The sequence below is a fragment of the Aquarana catesbeiana genome, linkage group LG01 (genome assembly GCF_042186555.1).
Source record: "Aquarana catesbeiana isolate 2022-GZ linkage group LG01, ASM4218655v1, whole genome shotgun sequence".
Lineage (NCBI taxonomy): Eukaryota > Metazoa > Chordata > Amphibia > Anura > Ranidae > Aquarana > Aquarana catesbeiana.
Window position 1 is genome coordinate 656,891,839 of NC_133324.1, and position 19,937 is coordinate 656,911,775.

General features: G+C 43.7%; 1 protein-coding gene across 5 annotated transcripts in view; it reads left to right on the forward strand.

Annotated features, from left to right (window-relative positions):
* NFKB1 (nuclear factor kappa B subunit 1) overlaps positions 1-19,937 on the forward strand; it is a 214,741-nt gene that overhangs the window by 132,440 nt on the left and 62,364 nt on the right. For all 5 annotated transcript variants that reach the window (XM_073601654.1, XM_073601638.1, XM_073601643.1 and 2 more), the window contains one exon: positions 10,199-10,340. In XM_073601654.1, the coding sequence (XP_073457755.1) occupies positions 10,199-10,340 (142 nt within the window). The remainder of the gene's footprint in view (positions 1-10,198; positions 10,341-19,937) is intronic.

Sequence of the window (19,937 nt, forward strand, 5' to 3'; positions counted from 1 at the left end):
CAGGACGGAGCGGTCTAGCAAAGAGAGCACCGCCACGCACCCTACACGCTTAGATAGCCACAACAATTATATACCACAGAGTATCCTACCTAATAAGTATTAAAACAAACATAATAAAATAATTTAATATAATTATATTAGCTAACCACAAGGATAGATAGAATTAAAATTGAAATATAAAATATTATTTAAAATTTTAAAATAAAAATAAAAATATATTTTATTATTAGAATACCAATATTAAAAAATATATATTAAGTATATCTTCAAACATATTAATGGAATCACTATAGAGAGGTAATCGAACTATCAAGAGGAATAAAAAACCATCATAAGTATATGATCTATAATCAATGCCCAACTAATTCTCTCTGACAAAATTAGAACCCCTCCAGTGGCGTTTCAGAGAGATAAGTAAAAGGGAATCCTGGTGGATACACCAGCTTGGATCTTTGGTTCCTGGGGGATTGAATAGAGAATTTGATTTGAGATGCTTCCTTAGTAATTATTGATATTGTTTGCGTCGGCGGTATACTCTATTATCATTCCTGTTTTTTTGAGTTGAAATTGATGACTCGTCCATTGGGCTGAGTTGGGCATTGATTATAGATCATATACTTATGATGGTTTTTTATTCCTCTTGATAGTTCGATTACCTCTCTATAGTGATTCCATTAACCACTTGCCGACCGCCTCACGCATATATACGTGAGCAGAGCGGCACGGGCAGGCAAAATCACGTACCTGGTACGTGATTGCCTTCCCGCGGGCGGGGGGTCCGATCGGACCCCCCCCCGGTGCCATCGGCGGTCGGCGTTTGGCTGGGAGAGTTGAGAGACGAGGGGGAGGCCATCCGATCGTGGCCCCCCCCCTCGCGATCGCTCCCAGCCAATGAGAAACATCCCCTGCCTCTGTATAGTACACAGAGGCAGAGGATGTGATGTCATCTCTCCTCGGCTGGCCAGTTTCCGTTCCAGCACCGAGGAGAGAAGACATGTAAGTGCACCAACACACACACACAACACAGTAGAACATGCCAGGCACACTATACACCCCCGATCCCCCCCCGATCGCCCCCCGATCCCCCCCCAATCACCCCCCCCCCCTGTCACAAACTGACACCAAGCAGGTTTTTTTGTTTTGTTTTGTTTTTTTCCTGATTACTGCATAGTGTCAGTTTGTGACAGTTAGCAGTGGTAGGACAGTTAGTATTAGCCCCCTGTAGGTCTAGGGTACCCCCCTAACCCCCCCTAATAAAGTTTTAACCCCTTGATCACCCCCTGTCACCAGTGTCGCTAAGCGATCATTTTTCTGATCGCTGTATTAGTGTCGCTGGTGACGCTAGTTAGGAACGTAAATATTTAGGTTCGCTGTCAGCGTTTTATAGCGACAGGGACCCCCATATACTACCTAATAAATGTTTTAACCCCTTGATTGCCCCCTAGTTAACCCTTTCACCACTGATCACCGTATAACTGTTACGGGTGACGCTGGTTAGTTCGTTTATTTTTTTTAGTGTCAGGGCACCCGCCGTTTATTACCGAATAAAGGTTTAGCCCCCTGATCGCCCGGCGGTGATATGCGTCGCCCCAGGCAGCGTCAGATTAGCGCCAGTACCGCGAACACCCACGCACGCACCGTACACGCACCGTACACCTCCCTTAGTGGTATAGTATCTGAACGCATCAATATCTGATCCGATCAGATCTATACTAGCGTCCCCAGCAGATTAGGGTTCCCAAAAACGCAATGTTAGCGGGATCAGCCCAGATACCTGCTAGCACCTGCGTTTTGCCCCTCCGCCCAGCCCACCCAAGTGCAGTATCGATCGATCACTGTCACTTACAAAACACTAAACGCATAACTGCAGCGTTCGCAGAGTCAGGCCTGATCCCTGCGATCGCTAACAGTTTTTTTGGTAGCATTTTGGTGAACTGGCAAGCACCAGCCCCAAGCAGCGTCAGATTAGCGCCAGTACCACTAACACCCACGCACGCACCGTACACCTCCCTTAGTGGTATAGTATCTGATCGGATCAATATCTGATCCGATCAGATCTATACTAGCGTCCCCAGCAGTTTAGGGTTCCCAAAAACGCAGTGTTAGTGGGATCAGCCCAGATACCTGCTAGCACCTGCGTTTTGCCCCTCCGCCCGGCCCAGCCCAGCCCACCCAAGTGCAGTATCGATCGATCACTGTCACTTTTTTTTGTAGCGTTTTGGTGAACTGGCAAGCGCCAGCGGCCTAGTACACCCCGGTCGTAGTCATACATCCAGCACTGCAGTAACACTTGGTGACGTGGCGAGTCCCATAAGTGCAGTTCAAGCTGGTGAGGTGGCAAGCACAAGTAGTGTCGCGCTGCCACCAAAAAGACAAACACAGGCCCGTCGTGCCCATAATGCCCTTCCTGCTGCATTCGCCAATCCTAATTGGGAACCCACCACTTCTGCAGCGCCCGTATTTCCCCCATTCACATCCCCAACCAAATGCAGTCGGCTGCATGAGAGGCATTTATATGTCCTCCCGAGTACCCCTACCCAACGAACCCCCCCAAAAAAGATGTGTCTGCAGCAAATGCGGATATAGGCGTGACACCCGCTATTATTGTCCCTCCTGTCCTGATAATCCTGGTCTTTGCATTGGTGAATGTTTTGAACACTACCATTCACTAGTTGAGTATTAGCGTAGGGTACAGCATTGCACAGACTAGACACACTTTCACAGGGTCTCCCAAGATGCCATCGCATTTTGAGAGACCCGAACCTGGAACCGGTTACCGTTATAAAAGTTACAGTTACAAAAAAAAAGTGTAAAAAAAAAAAAAAAACACAAACAAAAATAAAAAAAAATAGTTGTCGTTTTATTGTTCTCTCTCTCTCTCTATTCTCTCTCTGGTGTTCTGCTCTTTTTTACTGTATTCTATTCTGCAATGTTTTATTGTTATTATGTTTTATCATGTTTGCTTTTCAGGTATGCAATTTTTTATACTTTACCGTTTACTGTGCTTTATTGTTAACCATTTTTTTGTCTTCAGGTACGCCATTCACGACTTTGAGTGGTTATACCAGAATGATGCCTGCAGGTTTAGGTATCATCTTGGTATCATTCTTTTCAGCCAGTGGTCGGCTTTCATGTAAAAGCAATCCTAGCGGCTAATTAGCCTCTAGACTGCTTTTACAAGCAGTGGGAGGGAATGCCCCCCCCCCACCGTCTTCCGTGTTTTTCTCTGGCTCTCCTGTCTCAACAGGGAACCTGAGAATGCAGCCGGTGATTCAGCCAGCTGACCATAGAGCTGATCAGAGACCAGAGTGGCTCCAAACATCTCTATGGCCTAAGAAACCGGAAGCTACGAGCATTTTAGGACTTAGATTTCGCCGGATGTAAACAGCGCCATTGGGAAATTGGGAAAGCATTTTATCACACCGATCTTGGTGTGGTCAGATGCTTTGAGGGCAGAGGAGAAATCTAGGGTCTAATAGACCCCAATTTTTTCAAAAAAGAGTACCTGTCACTACCTATTGCTATCATAGGGGATATTTACATTCCCTGAGATAACAATAAAAATGATTTAAAAAAAAATATGAAAGGAACAGTTTAAAAATAAGATAAGAAAACAAAAAAATAATAAAGAAAAAAAAAAAAAAAAAAAAAAAAGCACCCCTGTCCCCCCTGCTCTCGCGCTAAGGCGAACGCAAGCGTCGGTCTGGCGTCAAATGTAAACAGCAATTGCACCATGCATGTAAGGTATCACCGCGAAGGTCAGATCGAGGGCAGTAATTTTAGCAGTAGACCTCCTCTGTAAATCTAAAGTGGTAACCTGTAAAGGCTTTTAAAGGCTTTTAAAAATGTATCAATTTTGTTGCCACTGCACGTTTGTGCGCAATTGTAAAGCATGTCATGTTTGGTATCCATGTACTCGGCCTAAGATCATCTTTTTTATTTCATCAAACATTTGGGCAATATAGTGTGTTTTAGTGCATTAAAATTTAAAAAAGTGTGTTTTTTCCACAAAAAATGCGTTTGAAAAATCGCTGCGCAATTACTGTGTGAAAAAAAAAAATGAAACACCCACCATTTTAATCTGTAGGGCATTTGCTTTAAAATAATATATAATGTTTGGGGGTTCAAAGTAATTTTCTTGCAAAAAAAAATAATTTTTTCATGTAATCAAAAAGTGTCAGAAAGGGCTTTGTCTTCAAGTGGTTAGAAGAGTGGGTGATGTGTGACGTAAGCTTCTAAATGTTGTGCATAAAATGCCAGGACAGTTCAAACCCCCCCAAATGACCCCATTTTGGAAAGTAGACACCCCAAGCTATTTGCTGAGAGGCATGTCGAGTCCATGGAATATTTTATAATGTGACACAAGTTGCGGGAAAGAGACATTTTTTTTTTTTTTTTTTTTTTTGCACAAAGTTGTCACTAAATGTTATATTGCTCAAACATGCCATGGGGATTTGTGAAATTACACCCCAAAATAAATTCTGTTGCTTCTCCTGAGTACGGGGATACCACATGTGTGGGACTTTTTGGGAGCCTAGCCGCGTACGGGACCCCGAAAACCAAGAACCGCCTTCAGGCTTTCTAAGGCCGTAAATTTTTGATTTCACTCTTCACTGCCTATCACAGTTTCGGAGGCCATGGAAAGCCCAGGTGGCACAAAACCCCCCCAAATGACCCCATTTTGGAAAGTAGACACCCCAAGCTATTTACTGAGAGGTATAGTGAGTATTTTGCAGACCTCACTTTTTGTCACAAGGTTTTGAAAATTGAAAAAAGAAAAAAAAAAATTTTTTTTTCTGGTCTTTCTTCATTTTCAAAAACAAATGAGAGCTGCAAAATACTCACCATGCCTCTCAGCAAATAGCTTGGGGTGTCTACTTTCCAAAATGGGGTCATTTGGGGGGGGGTTGTGCCATCTTGGCATTTTATGGCCTTCAAAACAGTGATAGGTAGTGAGGAGTGAAATCAAAAATGTATGCCCTTAGAAATCCTGAAGGTGGTGCTGGGTTTTCGGGGCCCCGTACGCGGCTAGGCTCCCAAAAAGTGCCACACATGTGGTATCCCCGTACTCAGGAGAAGCAGCTGAATGTATTTTGGGGTGCAATTCCACATATGCCCATGGCCTATGTGAGCAATATATCATTTAGTGACAACTTTTTGTAAATTTTTTTTTTTTTTTTTTTTTTGTCATTATTCAATCACTTGGGACAAAAAAAATAAATATTCAATGGGCTCAACATGCCTCTCAGCAATTTCCTTGGGGTGTCTACTTTCCAAAATGGGGTCATTTGGGGGGGGTTTGTACTGCCCTGCCATTTTAGCACCTCAAGAAATGACATAGGCAGTCATAAACTAAAAGCTGTGTAAATTCCAGAAAATGTACCCTAGTTTGTAGACGCTATAACTTTTGCGCAAACCAATAAATATACGCTTATTGACATTTTTTTTACCAAAGACATGTGGCCGAATACATTTTGGCTTAAATGTATGACTAAAATTTAGTTTATTGGATTTTTTTTATAACAAAAAGTAGAAAATATCATTTTTTTTCAAAATTTTCAGTCTTTTTCCGTTTATAGCGCAAAAAATAAAAACGGCAGAGGTGATCAAATACCATCAAAAGAAAGCTCTATTTGTGGGAAGAAAAGGACGCAAATTTCGTTTGGGTACAGCATTGCATGACCGCGCAATTAGCAGTTAAAGCGACGCAGTGCCGAACTGTAAAAAGTGCTCTGGTCAGGAAGGGGGTAAATCCTTCCGGGGCTGAAGTGGTTAATATGTTTGAAGATATACTTAATATATATTTTTTAATATTGGTATTCTAATAATAAAATATATTTTTATTTTTATTTTAAAATTTTAAATAATATTTTATATTTCAATTTTAATTTTATCTATCTATCCTTGTGGTTAGCTAATATAATTATATTAAATTATTTTATTATGTTTGTTTTAATACTTATTAGGTAGGATACTCTGTGGTATATAATTGTTGTGGCTATCTAAGCGTGTGGGGTGCGTGGCGGTGCTCTCTTTGCTAGACCGCTCCGTCCTGTATAAAATTATTTATTTTAATGTAGGTTTCATATAATTATCTGCACAATGCTTTATTTGATCGCTTATCGTACGATCGTGTTATCAGTATTGTACATCTTGCTATTTAGCAGATCCGTAGTCCTAGGGAAAATGGCTGCTGGAGCCGTCTCTACAGTCTATTAGGGGTTATATTTATGGTCCTAGGCAAAATGGCTGCCATGATTGACATGGCTTATCTCAGCTTGGTCCATGGTCTAAGGGAAAATGGCCGCTATGGACGTAGCTGTAGCCTCTGAACAATATGGTCCGCGGTCTCAGGCAAAATGGCCGCCGGAGCTATAAATTTACTCTGGAGCTCCCGTCCAATCAGATTCCCCCTGATGAAGGCACGTGGTCCCGGTGCCGAACACGCGTAGGGGAGGGGCCTGGACGGAGCTGTCAGCAGAGAGGGAGAAGGAGAGTTTCGATACACACACCGCATCGCACTCCACACCGCGAGATTGTCCGTTCTCTGTTTGTTAAGGATGGTGCACTCACGCACCCACAATATGTGAGTACCCCAGCAAGGGGAGAGAACTTTTTATTAAAACCCTTTTATTACACCTTGCAATATTGCGCTATGGAGTTTTTTTCTTTTGCATATATTATCTTCATTTGAGAGCATTGGAGGTCTGCACAGCTGGTTCCAAAAGAGCACAGGAGTGGCTCCAAAGCTTTGTTTGACATAGTTTAATCACTGTGTCACACACAGGAAGGTGAGCATATATACCTGTGGGGGTGGCTGGAAGACACTACAGCATGTTTCTTGGTGACACACTTTTGGAAGGAAGGATATGCGGATTTCACTAAATCTTCGGAATACGTTTTTTCTGGGCACTCTTATGTTTCTGGATATATACTGTTTTGGACTTTATTTCATTCACTAGTAGTTATATCCCTTTATACTTCATTTGATCCAATATCTATATGTTTTTTGATTGACCACTCACATTGTGCGTTTTATATAGCACTGTGCACTTTATACTTTAGCACTTAGGGGTATTTTCACTCAAGTGTACTATTTGTTAATACCTATGTTATTTATGTTTATTATTGCTGCACTTTTGATTGATGTGATTTTTTTCCAGCGCAGACACATTGTTTTATTTTTACCACTTTGCACGATTATGAAACGTGACTGAGTGTTTGCAGCTGGTCTCCACCTCAGATTAATTACTCACCATTTTGTTAGGCATTTATCCGTAAGTGGCTCGCAGGGTTTGCTCATTATTTTTTTATTTTTTTTTTATTTTTTTTTTTTGCATTTTAGTGTAAATATGAGATCTGAGGTCTTTTTGACCCCAGATCTCATATTTAAGAGGTCCTGTCATGCTTTTTTTCTATTACAAGGGATGTTTACATTCCTTGTAATAGTAAAAAAGTGAGACAAGTTTTTTTTTTTTTTAAAGAACAGTGTAAAAATAAAAGTTAAAATAAGAAAAAAAAAAAAAAAATTTTTAAACGCGCCCCGCCGAGCTCGTGTGCAGAAGCGAATGCATGCATTAGTAGCGCCCGCGTATAAAAACTGTGTTCAAACCACATATATGAGGTATCTCCGCGATCAGTAGAGCGAGAGCAATAATTCTAGCCCTAGACCTCCTCTGTAACTCAAAACATGCAACCTGTAGAATTTTTTTAAATGTCGCCTATGGAGATTTTTAAGGGTAAAAGTTTGTCGCCATTCCACGAGCGGGCGCAATTTTGAAGCGTAACATGTTTGGTATCAACATGTCACAGCGTAACATTATCTTTCACAATATAAAAATAATTGGGCTAACTTTACTGTTGACTTATTTTTTAATTCAAAAAAGTGTATTTTTTCCAAAAAAAGTGCGCTTGTAAGACCACTGTGCAAATTTGGTGTGACAAAAAGTATTGCAACGACCGCCATTTTATTCTCTAGGGTGTTAGAAAAAAAATGTATAATGTTTGGGGGTTCTAAGTAATTTTCTAGCAAAAAAAAATGTTTTTAATTTGTAAACAACAAATCTCAAAAAGAGGCCCGGTCCTTAAGTGGTTAGGAAAGGAGACAAGACCTTTTTTAGGTAGATTAGTGATGGAAGGAAAAAATACAATGTGAACACTAAAATGAAAACTGGGCACAACACATACGTTGAGGGGGACCTGGATGTAGCAAACCATTTAAACAATTACATCGGTTCAGTCTTTTCAGAAATAAATTCCACTAACAATAACAAGTTGGGAGATCCCATTGGTTCTAGTAATGACAGTTCATTTTTTAGGATTTGATACATTAGTGTGATGGTCAGTGGGAATAATGCACCTTAGGGCCCTTTCACAGGATCGGGCCACTCCCTTTTTCAGGCGGATCCGAGCAGGCCACCCATTGACATTTAAGGGCAGGCAGATATTAGCGGAGATGTGTCTGCTGACACCCGCCTGCCATCCGTTCCGACAAGATCCGCTCAAAACAGACGGATGGCGATACGTTTGCCATCCGTGCAGCGGAGTGGATGAAAACGAGCAGGCTGTCCATTTTCATCTGATCTCTCCATAGAGAACAGCGAGGCTCTGACAGGTCCATCTCTGCACAGTGAGCGGCGGCAGACCTGTCTTTTGCCTGCTCAGCGGGGATTGGTGGAGTCCATCCAGCAGATCTGCTCCATGTGAAAGGGGCCTTACACTTGTGCTCATTGGGAAGAATTATCCCCTTACAGATATCTGAAAGGCAGAATTTGATCATTGGTCTAGGAACCCCTAGCAGCCTCTGGAGGAACCCTAGGTTTCCATGGAACCCTGGCTGAGAAACTGGCTTATAAAATCTTTTTCATATATTCTTTGCTGTAGAGCAGCTGCCCATATGATTTTATATGAATTAAATGCACTGCTTCGACAGACCCTCTCCCTGGTTGCTGCTAAATCAAAGAGATTGTGCAGTCAATTATAATATGTGCCCGCCTTGATATATCATCATTTAAAGCATTCTGTTATATATGTGCAATAAGTGCAAAAAGAAAATACCCACTGATCGTGTCAAAAACTCAGAACTGCCTGTGTCCTATCCACAAGTCTTGTGTTATTCCAAGGAGCCTAATCGGCCCTCCCAGTTCATATCTTGGACAACAGATCAATTAGTGCTCATGTTGTAGACATGAAAATAGGAGCAAAATTTAAAATAAAACTGGGCATGGCTAACCTGCTCATTCCACAAAATGCTGTGTGTTGTCCACTAGGAGTGGAATGCATTTCTGGCACATCAAGTCTTTAGAGAGACTTGCCTTTATCTCACCCTTGGCGCACTATTCCATTAACTGACACCAATGGTGGGACACCATTCCCCCCACTGACACCATCAATAGCACTATTTCTCCCACTGATACCAACAATGGGGCCTTCCATTATAACCAATGATGGTGCATTGTTTATGCCCGCTGGTGCGCCCACTGGCCACAGTATGACCCCCCCACCACCACCACCGGCAGTCGGACAAAAAACAAATTTGCAGTAATTGGTATTTTTCAATGTTACTATGTTCCCGCCTTTCACAAAGGTCTTATCCTTGCTAGTTTTAGGCTGGGTTCACACTAGAGATCGCAGCTGCTCACAGCAGGAGTCCCATGCATCTCCATTCACCATTCCAGGTCTGATTACAGCCCGCATTTTGGGCTGAATTTGGACCTGAAATGGACCAAAAGACGCACAGGGCTCCTATGCAATTCTCACCAGAGTCGCTGCAGAGATGTGTGAACTGGCTCCATAGAGAGCCAGTCACAATCTCATGCTATACGAATTGGATGCGAGGAACCCGCATCAAATATGCAATAGTGTGAATCCAGCCTCACAGACCGTATTTCAATATTTTGTGACCAAGACAAAGAAGAGGTTGTAGCAGCTGCCATTATTATTATTATACAGGATTTATATAGCACCAACAGTTTGCGCAGAGCTTTACAACATAAGGGCAGACAGTACAATTACAATAAAAATTTAATACAGTAGGAATCATAGGGCCAGCTCATTATCATAATTACAATCTAAGAGACATTGTATACATATTACATCACATTAAAATCACAGCATAGATAGTAAAGCAAATGCTGTCCCTTATGTAACTTTCACAATCTTTACTGCATTACAGTTATGTTACTCTCATTAATCGCAGGTTGCCACTTCCTGGAGAAGGCCATGCAAGTTGCTAAGCACCATGCTGACTCCCTTTTTGACTATGCTGTGACAGGAGATGTAAGAATGTTACTGGCAGTACAGCGCCACCTAGCTGCAGCTCAAGATGAAAATGGGGATAAGTAAGAATTTAATTTTTTTTTGCCTGTTTTTCTTTCTTCTATTCTTTTTGTGTTTGTTTTTAGCCACCTTTGGTTTTACGTAATACTTTATGTTAAGTGAAATAGCTTTATAGACCTTAGTTTTGCTTGACATCCAGTGTGTTACTGGCATGACATCAAGTTACAGATGTGAATCTGTTATGAGAGAAATAAGTAAGCTGCCGCTGCGTTCATCTTTCTGGAAATGCTAGTTACCTGGCTGTTTTGCGGACTCTGTTTTTAATAGTTTCTTTTCTGTTAATTTTTTTATAATCTTTCCTAATAAAATTATTATTTCACATAAAGGAAAACATGTTTACATTCTCTGTTATTCCCAGTCTAAATGAAAACAGGATGGCAGTTAAAATCTTCACATAAAAAAATGTACATATTCTTTGTGTCTCAACAGTCAAATTTATATATAAGATGGCTGGTCATTAATGAGTTTCAGAAGCCAATTGCCCTTGCCCTTACATGGATGATCTAGAGAATTCTATTATGCCACATAATTTATGTTGAGAGGAAATTATAGAAAGGAGAGAATTATAAGGTGTTGAAACACACTGGATGTATACAGTGGATATAAAAAGTCTGCACACCCCTGTTAAAATGTCAGGTTTCTGTCATATATGAAAAAATGAGACAAAGATAAATCATTGCAGAACTTTTTCCAAAATGAAATCTTTGGGTGGGGAGACGAGAAAAACTAAAAATATAAAATAATCTGGTTGCTTAAGTGTGTACACCCTCTTATAACTGGGGATGTAGCTGTGTTCAGAATTAAGCAATCACATTCAAACGCATGTTAAATAGGAGTCAATACACAATTGCCATCATTTAAAGTGCCTCTGATTAACCCCAAATAAAGTTCAGCTGTTCTAGTAGGTCTTTCCTGACATTTTCTTAGTCGCATCCTACAGCAAAAGCCATGGTCCGCAGAGAGCTGTCAAAGCATCAGAGGGATCTCGCTGTTAAAAGGTATCAGTCAGGAGAAGGGTACAAAAGAATTTCCAGGGCATTAGATAAACCATGGAACACAGTGAAGACAGTCATCATCAAGTGGAGAAAATATGGCACAACAGTGACATTACCAAGAACTAAACAAAAATGCAGCGCTCAATGGGACCAGTAGTAAAGAACTATTGCTGATGGTATAATCAATAAAGTTTATTTATTGGACGCATGCTGAGATTTGAAAGTAAAAACAACTGTCAGTGAAAAAATGAGATGATAAAGTTATTAGACTTCATAAGCACAACTCATTATCATGGTTGAAGTAATCCGAAAGTTAGTATATACGATACCACCATGACGTCCAGATGACAAGGGGTTAATGTCAACAAGTGTGCTCCAAGCTCCCATTGAGCCATTGGGTCTGACAATTAGGAACGGAGCTTGGAGCACACTTGCTGACATTAACCCCTTGTCATCTGGAAGTCATGGTGGTATCGTATATACTAATTTTCGGATTGCTTCAACCATGATAACGAGTTGTGCTTATGAAGTCTAATAACTTTATCATCTAATTTTTTCATTGACAGTTGTTTTTAATTTCAAATCTCAGCATGTATCCAATAAATGAACTTTATTGATTATACCATCAGCAATAGTTCTTTACTACTGGTCCCATTGAGCGCTGCATTTTTGTTTATTTTTGTTGTCTACTTTTCTTCCAGAAGTTTGCAGCTGCACTGGTGTCTAGCTATTCCTTGCATAATTGTTATGACATGACAAAAGTTTCTAATGACTGCCAGTTTTAGCGCTTCAGAACTCGATTTGTTTTCTGTACATTACCAAGAACTGGACGTCCCCTCCAAGTAAAGTAATAAAATAAATAAAATAATATGTTTGCATAAGTTTGTACACCCTTAAACTAATACTTTGTTGAAGCACCTTTTGATTTTATTACAGCAGTCTTTTTGGGTATGAGTCAGCATGACACATCTTGACTTGCCAATATGTGCCCACTCTGCTTTGCAAAAACGCTCCAAATCTGTCAGATTGTGAGGACATTTCCTGTATACAGTCCTCTTCAGATCTCCCCACAGATTTTCAATCGGATTCAAGTCTGGGCTCTAGCTGGGCCATTCCAAAACTTTAATCTTCTTCTGGGGAAACCATTCCTTTGTTGATTTGGATGTATGCTTTGGGTCGTTGCTAAAAGATGAAGTTCCTCTTCATGTTCAGCTTTCTAGCAGAAGCCTGAAGGTTTTGTGCCAATATTGACTAGTATTTGGAACTGTTTATAATTCCCTCTACCTCGACTAAGGCCCCTGTTCCAGCTGAAGAAAAACAGGCCCAAAGCATGATGCTGCCACCACCTTGCTTCACGGTGGGTATGGTGTTCTTTTGGTAATGTGCAGTGTTGTTTTTGCACCAAACATATCTTTAGGAATTATGGCCAAAAAGTTCAACCTTGGTTTCATCGGACCAGAACACATTTTCCCACATGCTTTTGGGAGACTTCAGATGTGTTTTTGCAAAATTTAGCCAGACTTGGATGTTTTTCTTCATAAGAAAAGGCTTCGTCTTGCCACTGTACCCCAAAGCCCAGACGTATGAAGAATATGGGAGATTGTTATCGCATGTACCACACAGCCAGTACTTGCCAGATATTTCTGAAGCTCCTTTAATGTCGCTGTAGGCCTCTTGGCAGCCTCCCTGACCAGTTTTTGTCTCATCTTTTCATCAATTTTGGAGGGACGTCCAGTTCTTAGTAATGTCACTGTTGTGTAGGGATGAGCTTCGTGTTCAAGTCGAACCCATGTTCGACTCGAACATTGGCTGTTCGGTCGTTCGTCGAATTCCGAACGTTATGGGCCGTTCGCGCCAAATTCGTGTGGCGCGTCACGGCCCATAATTCACTGCGGCATCGCAGTGCATTGCTGGCTGATGATTGGCCAAGCATGCACTATGACCCGCATGCTTGGCCAATCACAGCGCCGTCGGTAGAGAGAGCTGTAATTGGCCAAAGCCAGGGTGGCTTTGGCCAATTATGGCTCAGGGGGTTTAGAACACGCCTCACACTATATAAGGCCGCCTGCACGGCGGCCCTGTGTAGTGTGTTCCGGCGTTGAAAGAGAGATAGACAGAGAGTCAGTGTCATTTCATTTGAGTTAGATAGATTAGGCAGGACAATCAGTGAGTTAGCTGCACTTACAGTGTATTGTGTATATATATGCATCCCAGGTGTTGCATATATACACTGTATTCAGTTTAGCTAGATCCGTTCCTGTTATCTTCTTACTGACAGGCAGGCTTGTCTTGTTACAGCTACCTGAAGAAAATTGCTGGTGTTCTTTTGATCCTATTAGTACCACAGTCAGGCAGCTAGACTATTTACAGTTAGTGCAGTGCGTCCTGCTCACAGTGTTCAGCTAAAACTACACATTAGTGTGGTGCGTCCTCCTCACAGTGTTCAGCTAAACCTACAAGTTATTTTTTTGCGAGCTCTGCACAGTGTTTATCTAAAGCTACAAGTTAGTACAGTGCGTCCTGCTCACAGTGTTCAGCTAAAACTACAAGTTAGTGTAGTGATACCTCTGCACAGTGTTCATCTAAAGCTACAAGTTAGTGCAGTGCGTCCTGCTCACAGTGTTCAGCTAAAACTACATGTTAGTGTGGTGCGTCCTCCTCACAGTGTTCAGCTAAACCTACAAGTTATTTTTTTGCGAGCTCTGCACAGTGTTCATCTAAAGCTACAAGTTAGTGTAGTGAGACCTCTGCACAGTGTTCATCTAAAGCTACAAGTTAGTGCAGTGCGTCCTGCTCACAGTGTTCAGCTAAAACTACAAGTTAGTGTAGTGAGACCTCTGCACAGTGTTCATCTAAAGCTACAAGTTAGTGCAGTGCGTCCTGCTCACAGTGTTCAGCTAAAACTACAAGTTAGTGTAGTGAGACCTCTGCACAGTGTTCATCTAAAGCTACAAGTTATTTTTTTGCGAGCTCTGCACAGTGTTCATCTAAAGCTACAAGTTAGTGTAGTGCGTCCTGCTCACAGTGTTCAGCTAAAACTACAAGTTAGTGTAGTGAGACCTCTGCACAGTGTTAATCTAAAGCTACAAGTTAGTGCAGTGCGTCCTGCTCACAGTGTTCAGCTAAAACTACAAGTTAGTGTGGTGCGTCCTCCTCACAGTGTTCAGCTAAACCTACAAGTTATTTTTTTGTGAGCTCTGCACAGTGTTCAGCTAAAGCTACCTGTAGAGGGTTGGTGGTGTTCTCATACTACAGGCAGGCAGTTGATTTTGCTAGCTGCAGTATCAGTATATATATATATATATATATATATCCCAGCTTAGTGCAGCTACAGGCCATTAGTATGTCTGGAAGGCCAAGAAGGAGAGGCAGACAGTCACAAGCCAATAAGAGAGGGCAAGCAGGCTCTGTGTCTAGTGCTGGTCGTGGAGACGGTGCATCCTCATCAGCACGTGGCCGTGGGACACACTTGGCCTTTTTTTCGGCAGCTGGCCATGTTGAGCCACAACATGCAGAAGACTTGGTCGAGTGGATGACCAAGCCGTCCTCATCCTCCTCATCCTCTCTCACCCATGCTCAGGGTACTTTGTCTGGCAAAGCAGCGGCCTCTTACCTCGGCTCAATGTCATCAGTGACTCCTTCCCTAGCCCCACCATGTCCTCCTGAGGAGTCCCTCGAACTGTTTGACCACAGTGTTGGGTACATGCTCCAGGAGGATGCCCAGCGTTTGGAAGGCTCTGATGATGATACTGAGCTCGATGAAGGCAGTAACATGAGCACGGAGAGAGGGGGTGCCCAAGAAGGACAGCAATCTGGCAGTCATGCTCCCCCTGCTGCAGCATACTGCCAGGTTTGCTGCAGTGATGAGGAGGGAGGGGATGATGAGGTCACTGACTCAACGTGGGTGCCTGATAGGAGAGAGGAGGAGGAGGCGGCACATCACCAACGAATCAGGATGCCCTCCAGGGGCCAGCCTAAGGGCAGCACATTGACTGCATCACACCCCAAAGCTCCACATGTGCAGGGCGCTGCAGTCTCTGCGCGTTATTCAAAAAGTTCTTTGGTGTGGGCCTTTTTTGAGACGAGTGCATCAGATCGCACCGCTGCTATTTGCAACATATGTCTCAAGTGTATCTCGCGTGGCCAAAACATCTCCCGCTTGGGTACCACATGCTTGACCAGACATATGTTGACCTGCCATGCAGTTCGTTGGCAAGCGTATCTAAAAGACCCACACCAAAGAACAAAGAGGACCTCTCCTTGCTCCTCATCAGCTGAGATCTCCAACCCCACTATACCTTCAGTCCTCTCTGAGACCTGCACTGAGAGGAATGAAGGTGTAGAATTAGGTGTGTCACAGCCAAGTACTTGTGGGCAATCTGCTTTTGGTACACCGACATCAGATTGTACCAGGCAAATTTCCCTGCCCCAGCTGCTGCACCGCCGAAAGAAGTTTGCTCCCAGCCATCCACATGCCCAGCGGTTGAATGCTAGCATGGCAAAATTGCTAGCACTTCAACTGCTGCCTTTTCAGTTGATAGACTCTGCCCCCTTCCGTGAGTTTGTGGAATGTGCGGTTCCTCAGTGGCAGGTACCCAAACGCCACTTTTTCTCACGGAAGGCGATTCCGGCTCTCTACCAGCATGTGGAAGGCAATGTCCATGCCTCGCTGGACAGGGCGGTCAGCGGTAAGGTGCATATTACCGCTGACTCATGGTCCAGCAGGCATGGAAGGGACGTTACCTAACTTTCATGGCGCATTGGGTGACTCTGCTGGCAGCTGGGAAGGATGCAGGACAAGGTGCAGTAGTGTTGGAGGTTGTTCCACCACCACCCCTCCAAAATGCCACTACTAATGATTGTGACACACCTCTCTCCTCCACCCCCTCCTCTTCTTCCTCCATGGCCTCTTCCTGTGCTTTTTCCTCGGAACCAGCGGTGCTCCGTAGCCGTTCAAGGGGCTACACAAGTACGCAGGCCAAAAGATGCCATGCGGTGCTTGAGCTGGTGTGCTTGGGGGACAGGAGCCACACTGGGGCAGAGGTTCTGTCAGCTCTGCAGGGGCAGGTTCAGAGGTGGTTGACGCCACGCCAACTTAAGGCAGGAATGGTGGTTTGCGACAATGACACCAACCTCCTCTCTGCCCTCCGACAGGGACAAATGACCCATGTGCCCTGTTTGGCTCATGTCCTTAACTTGGTGGTGCAGCGGTTCTTGGGCAGGTATCCGGGCTTGCAGGATGTCCTGAGGCAGGCCAGGAAAGTCTGTGTGCATTTCCGCCGGTCATATAATGCCAGTGCTCAGCTGGCGGACCTCCAAAAGAAGTTTAACCTGCCCAAGAACTGCCTAATCTGTGACATGCCCACCAGGTGGAACTCAACGTTGGCCATGCTGCAGCGGCTGCACACGCAGCAGAGGGCCATCAATGAGTACCTGTGCGACTATGGCACCAGGACAGGGTCAGGGGAGCTTGTTTTTTTTTCCCCACGCCAGTGGGCCATGATCAGGGATGCATGCACTGTCCTGTCACCATTTGAGGAGGCCACGAGGATGGTGAGCAGTGACAGTGCATGCATCAGTGACACTGTCCCCCTTGTCCACCTGTTGGAGCACACGCTGCATGGAATAATGGACAGGGCACTTGAGGCAGAACAGAGGCAGGAAGAGGAAGACTTCCTTAGCTCTCAAGGCTCCCTTTATCCAGACAGTGTTCCTGCGTGCCCGCCGATCACACAGGAAGAGGAGGAGGAAGATTGTGTCAGTATGGAGGTGGAGCCTGGCACTCAGCATCAGCAGCAGTCTTTAAGGGATCAGTCCCAAGAAACACATGGACTTGTACGTGGCTGGGAGGAGGTGGCTGCGGACCATGTCGTCCTTAGTGACCCAGAGGAGTCCGGACCGAATGCCTCAGCAAACCTACGCTGCATGGCCTCCCTGATCCTGCAAAGCCTGCGTAAGGATCCTCGTATTCGTGGTATCAAGGAGAAGGACCAATATTGGCTGGCAACCCTCCTTGATCCACGTTACAAGGGTAAGGTTGCGGACCTTATCTTACCATCGCAGAGGGAGCAGAGGATGAAACATCTTCGGGAGGCCTTGCAGAAAGGTCTGTGCAACGCGTTCCCAGAGACTGGGAGGTTACAAACGCCTGTTTCTGGACAACGTGTTGCTGAGGCTTCGGTCAATCTAAGAAGGAGCGGTGGAGAAGGTGGCCGTCTGGCCGATGCGTTCAGACAATTTTTTGGTCCGCAGCCCCAAGGTATGATCGGTTCCAGCAACCATCGCCAGCGTCTGTTTTACATGGTGCAGGAATACCTAGGGGCAAGATCTGACTTGGACACCTTTCCCACCGAAAATCCTCTGGGTTACTGGGTCTTGAGGATGGATCACTGGCCAGAGCTTGCACAGTATGTAATTGAGCTACTGGCCTGTCCTGCATCCAGCGTTCTTTCGGAACGCACATTCAGTGCTGCTGGAGGCTTTGTAACCGATCACAGGGTGCGTCTGTCCACCGACTCGGTCGATCGACTGACCTTCATAAAAATGAATCAGTCTTGGATCACCACTAGCTACCAAGCACCTGATGCTGATGTAACCGAAATAATTTTTTTTGAAATCTCAGATCCCTTCAAAGACTGCCTATGCTGATGCTGAGTGACTATCCCTGAGTAATTATCCTCTTCCTCCTCAATGATCACGCTGATAGCTTGTAAGAACATTTTTGGTTCTGGGCGCCACCACCAGTGCCTAAGGCCCAATTTTTCAGCCCCTGTTTAACAGGGGCGTGTAATTACAATTTTTGATGCAATACTTTGCAGCAGGGCTCGTTTCTGCGTTCCAACTAGAGTATCTGTAAGGGGTTGCAGTGTTGTGGCACCAGTGCCTAAGTCCCAATTTTTAAGCCCCTGTTTAACAGGGGCGTGTAATTACAATTTTTGATGCAATACTTTGCAGCAGGGCTCGTTCCTGCTTTCCAACTAGAGTGTCTGTGAGGACTTACAGTGTTGTGGCACCAGCACCACCACCAAAGGCCCAATTTTTCTGCCCTTGTTCAACAGGGGCATGTAATTACAATTCTTGATCTAATATTTCACAGCAGGGCCCATTTCTACGCTCACCAAGAGCGAGTGAGGACTTAGTGTTGTGGCACCAGCACCACCACCACCAAAGGCCCAATTTTCTTCCCTTGTTCAACAGGGGCATGTAATTACAATTCTTGATCTAATATTTCACAGCAGGGCCCTGTGAGGGCTTACAGTGTTGTGGCCACAACAACACCTAAGGCCCAAATTTCTGCTGAGTATATAGGGCAGGCCCCTACTTTCAAACATCTAACTTACAAACGACTCCAACTTGCAAACGGAAGGAGACAACAGGAAGTAAGATTAAATCTACCCCTAGGAAGGGAAATTCTCTCCTGTAAGAGTTAATATGGGAAAAACATTTCTCCTTTCCACTGATGCTTTCCAATCCTTGTTCCACAAAAAAACCCAAATTTTCAAAAAACATTTGTCATTGGGACAAAAAGTGAGGTGAAATCTTCTGAAGAGGAGGACAGACAGCAAAACAAATGTCACAGGGGTGATAACCCTTCCCTATGTTTTCCAAAAAGCTTAAAAAAGATTTTTGACTGGAGCTAAACACGTTAAAAATGTACCCGTTCAGAATTACAAACAGATTCTACTTAACAACAAACCTACAGTCCCTGTCTTGTTTGCACCGCCTGTATACTGCTGTTCAGAGTATATAGGGCCTGGTGGCCCCACACTTTTCCTTATTTTAATTTGGGTGCGGGGTTCCCCTTAATATCCATACAAGACCCAAAGGACCTGGTAATGGACTGGGGGGTACCCATGCCGTTTGTCTCACTGATTTTCATCCATATTGCCAGGACCCGACATTACATTAAACCCGCAAGCAGTTTTAAATGAGATTTTTTTTCCTTTAAAAATGACATTTTGTGCAGGGACTGTTCTAAACACGGGAAACACGCGCCACTTTACAGGCATACTATAGACACCCCCAGGTACGATATTTAAAGGAATATTTCACTTTTTTTTTTACTTTAAGCATCATTAAAATCACTGCTCCCGAAAAAACGGCCGTTTTTAAAAGTTTTTTTTTTGCATTGATACATGTCCCCTGGGGCAGGACCCGGGTCCCCAAACCCTTTTTAGGACAATACCATGCAAATTAGCCTTTAAAATGAGCACTTTTGATTTCGAATGTTCAAGTCCCATAGACGTCTAACGTTCGTGCAAATTTTCTGTCCGTTCGCAGGTTCTGGTGCGAACCGAACCGGGGGGGTGTTCGGCTCATCCCTACTGTTGTGCCATATTTTCTCCACTTGATGATGACTGTCTTCACTGTGTTCCATGGTATATCTAATGCCTTGGAAATCTTTTGTACCCTTCTCCTGACTGATACCTATTAACAATGAGATCCCTCTGACACTTTGAAAGCTCTCTACAGACCATGGCTTTTGCTGTAAGATGCGAAAATGTCAGGAAGGACCTACTAGAACAGCTGAACTTTATTTGGGGTTAATCAGAGGCACTTTAAATGATTGCAGATGTGTACTGACTCCTATTTAACATGCTTTTG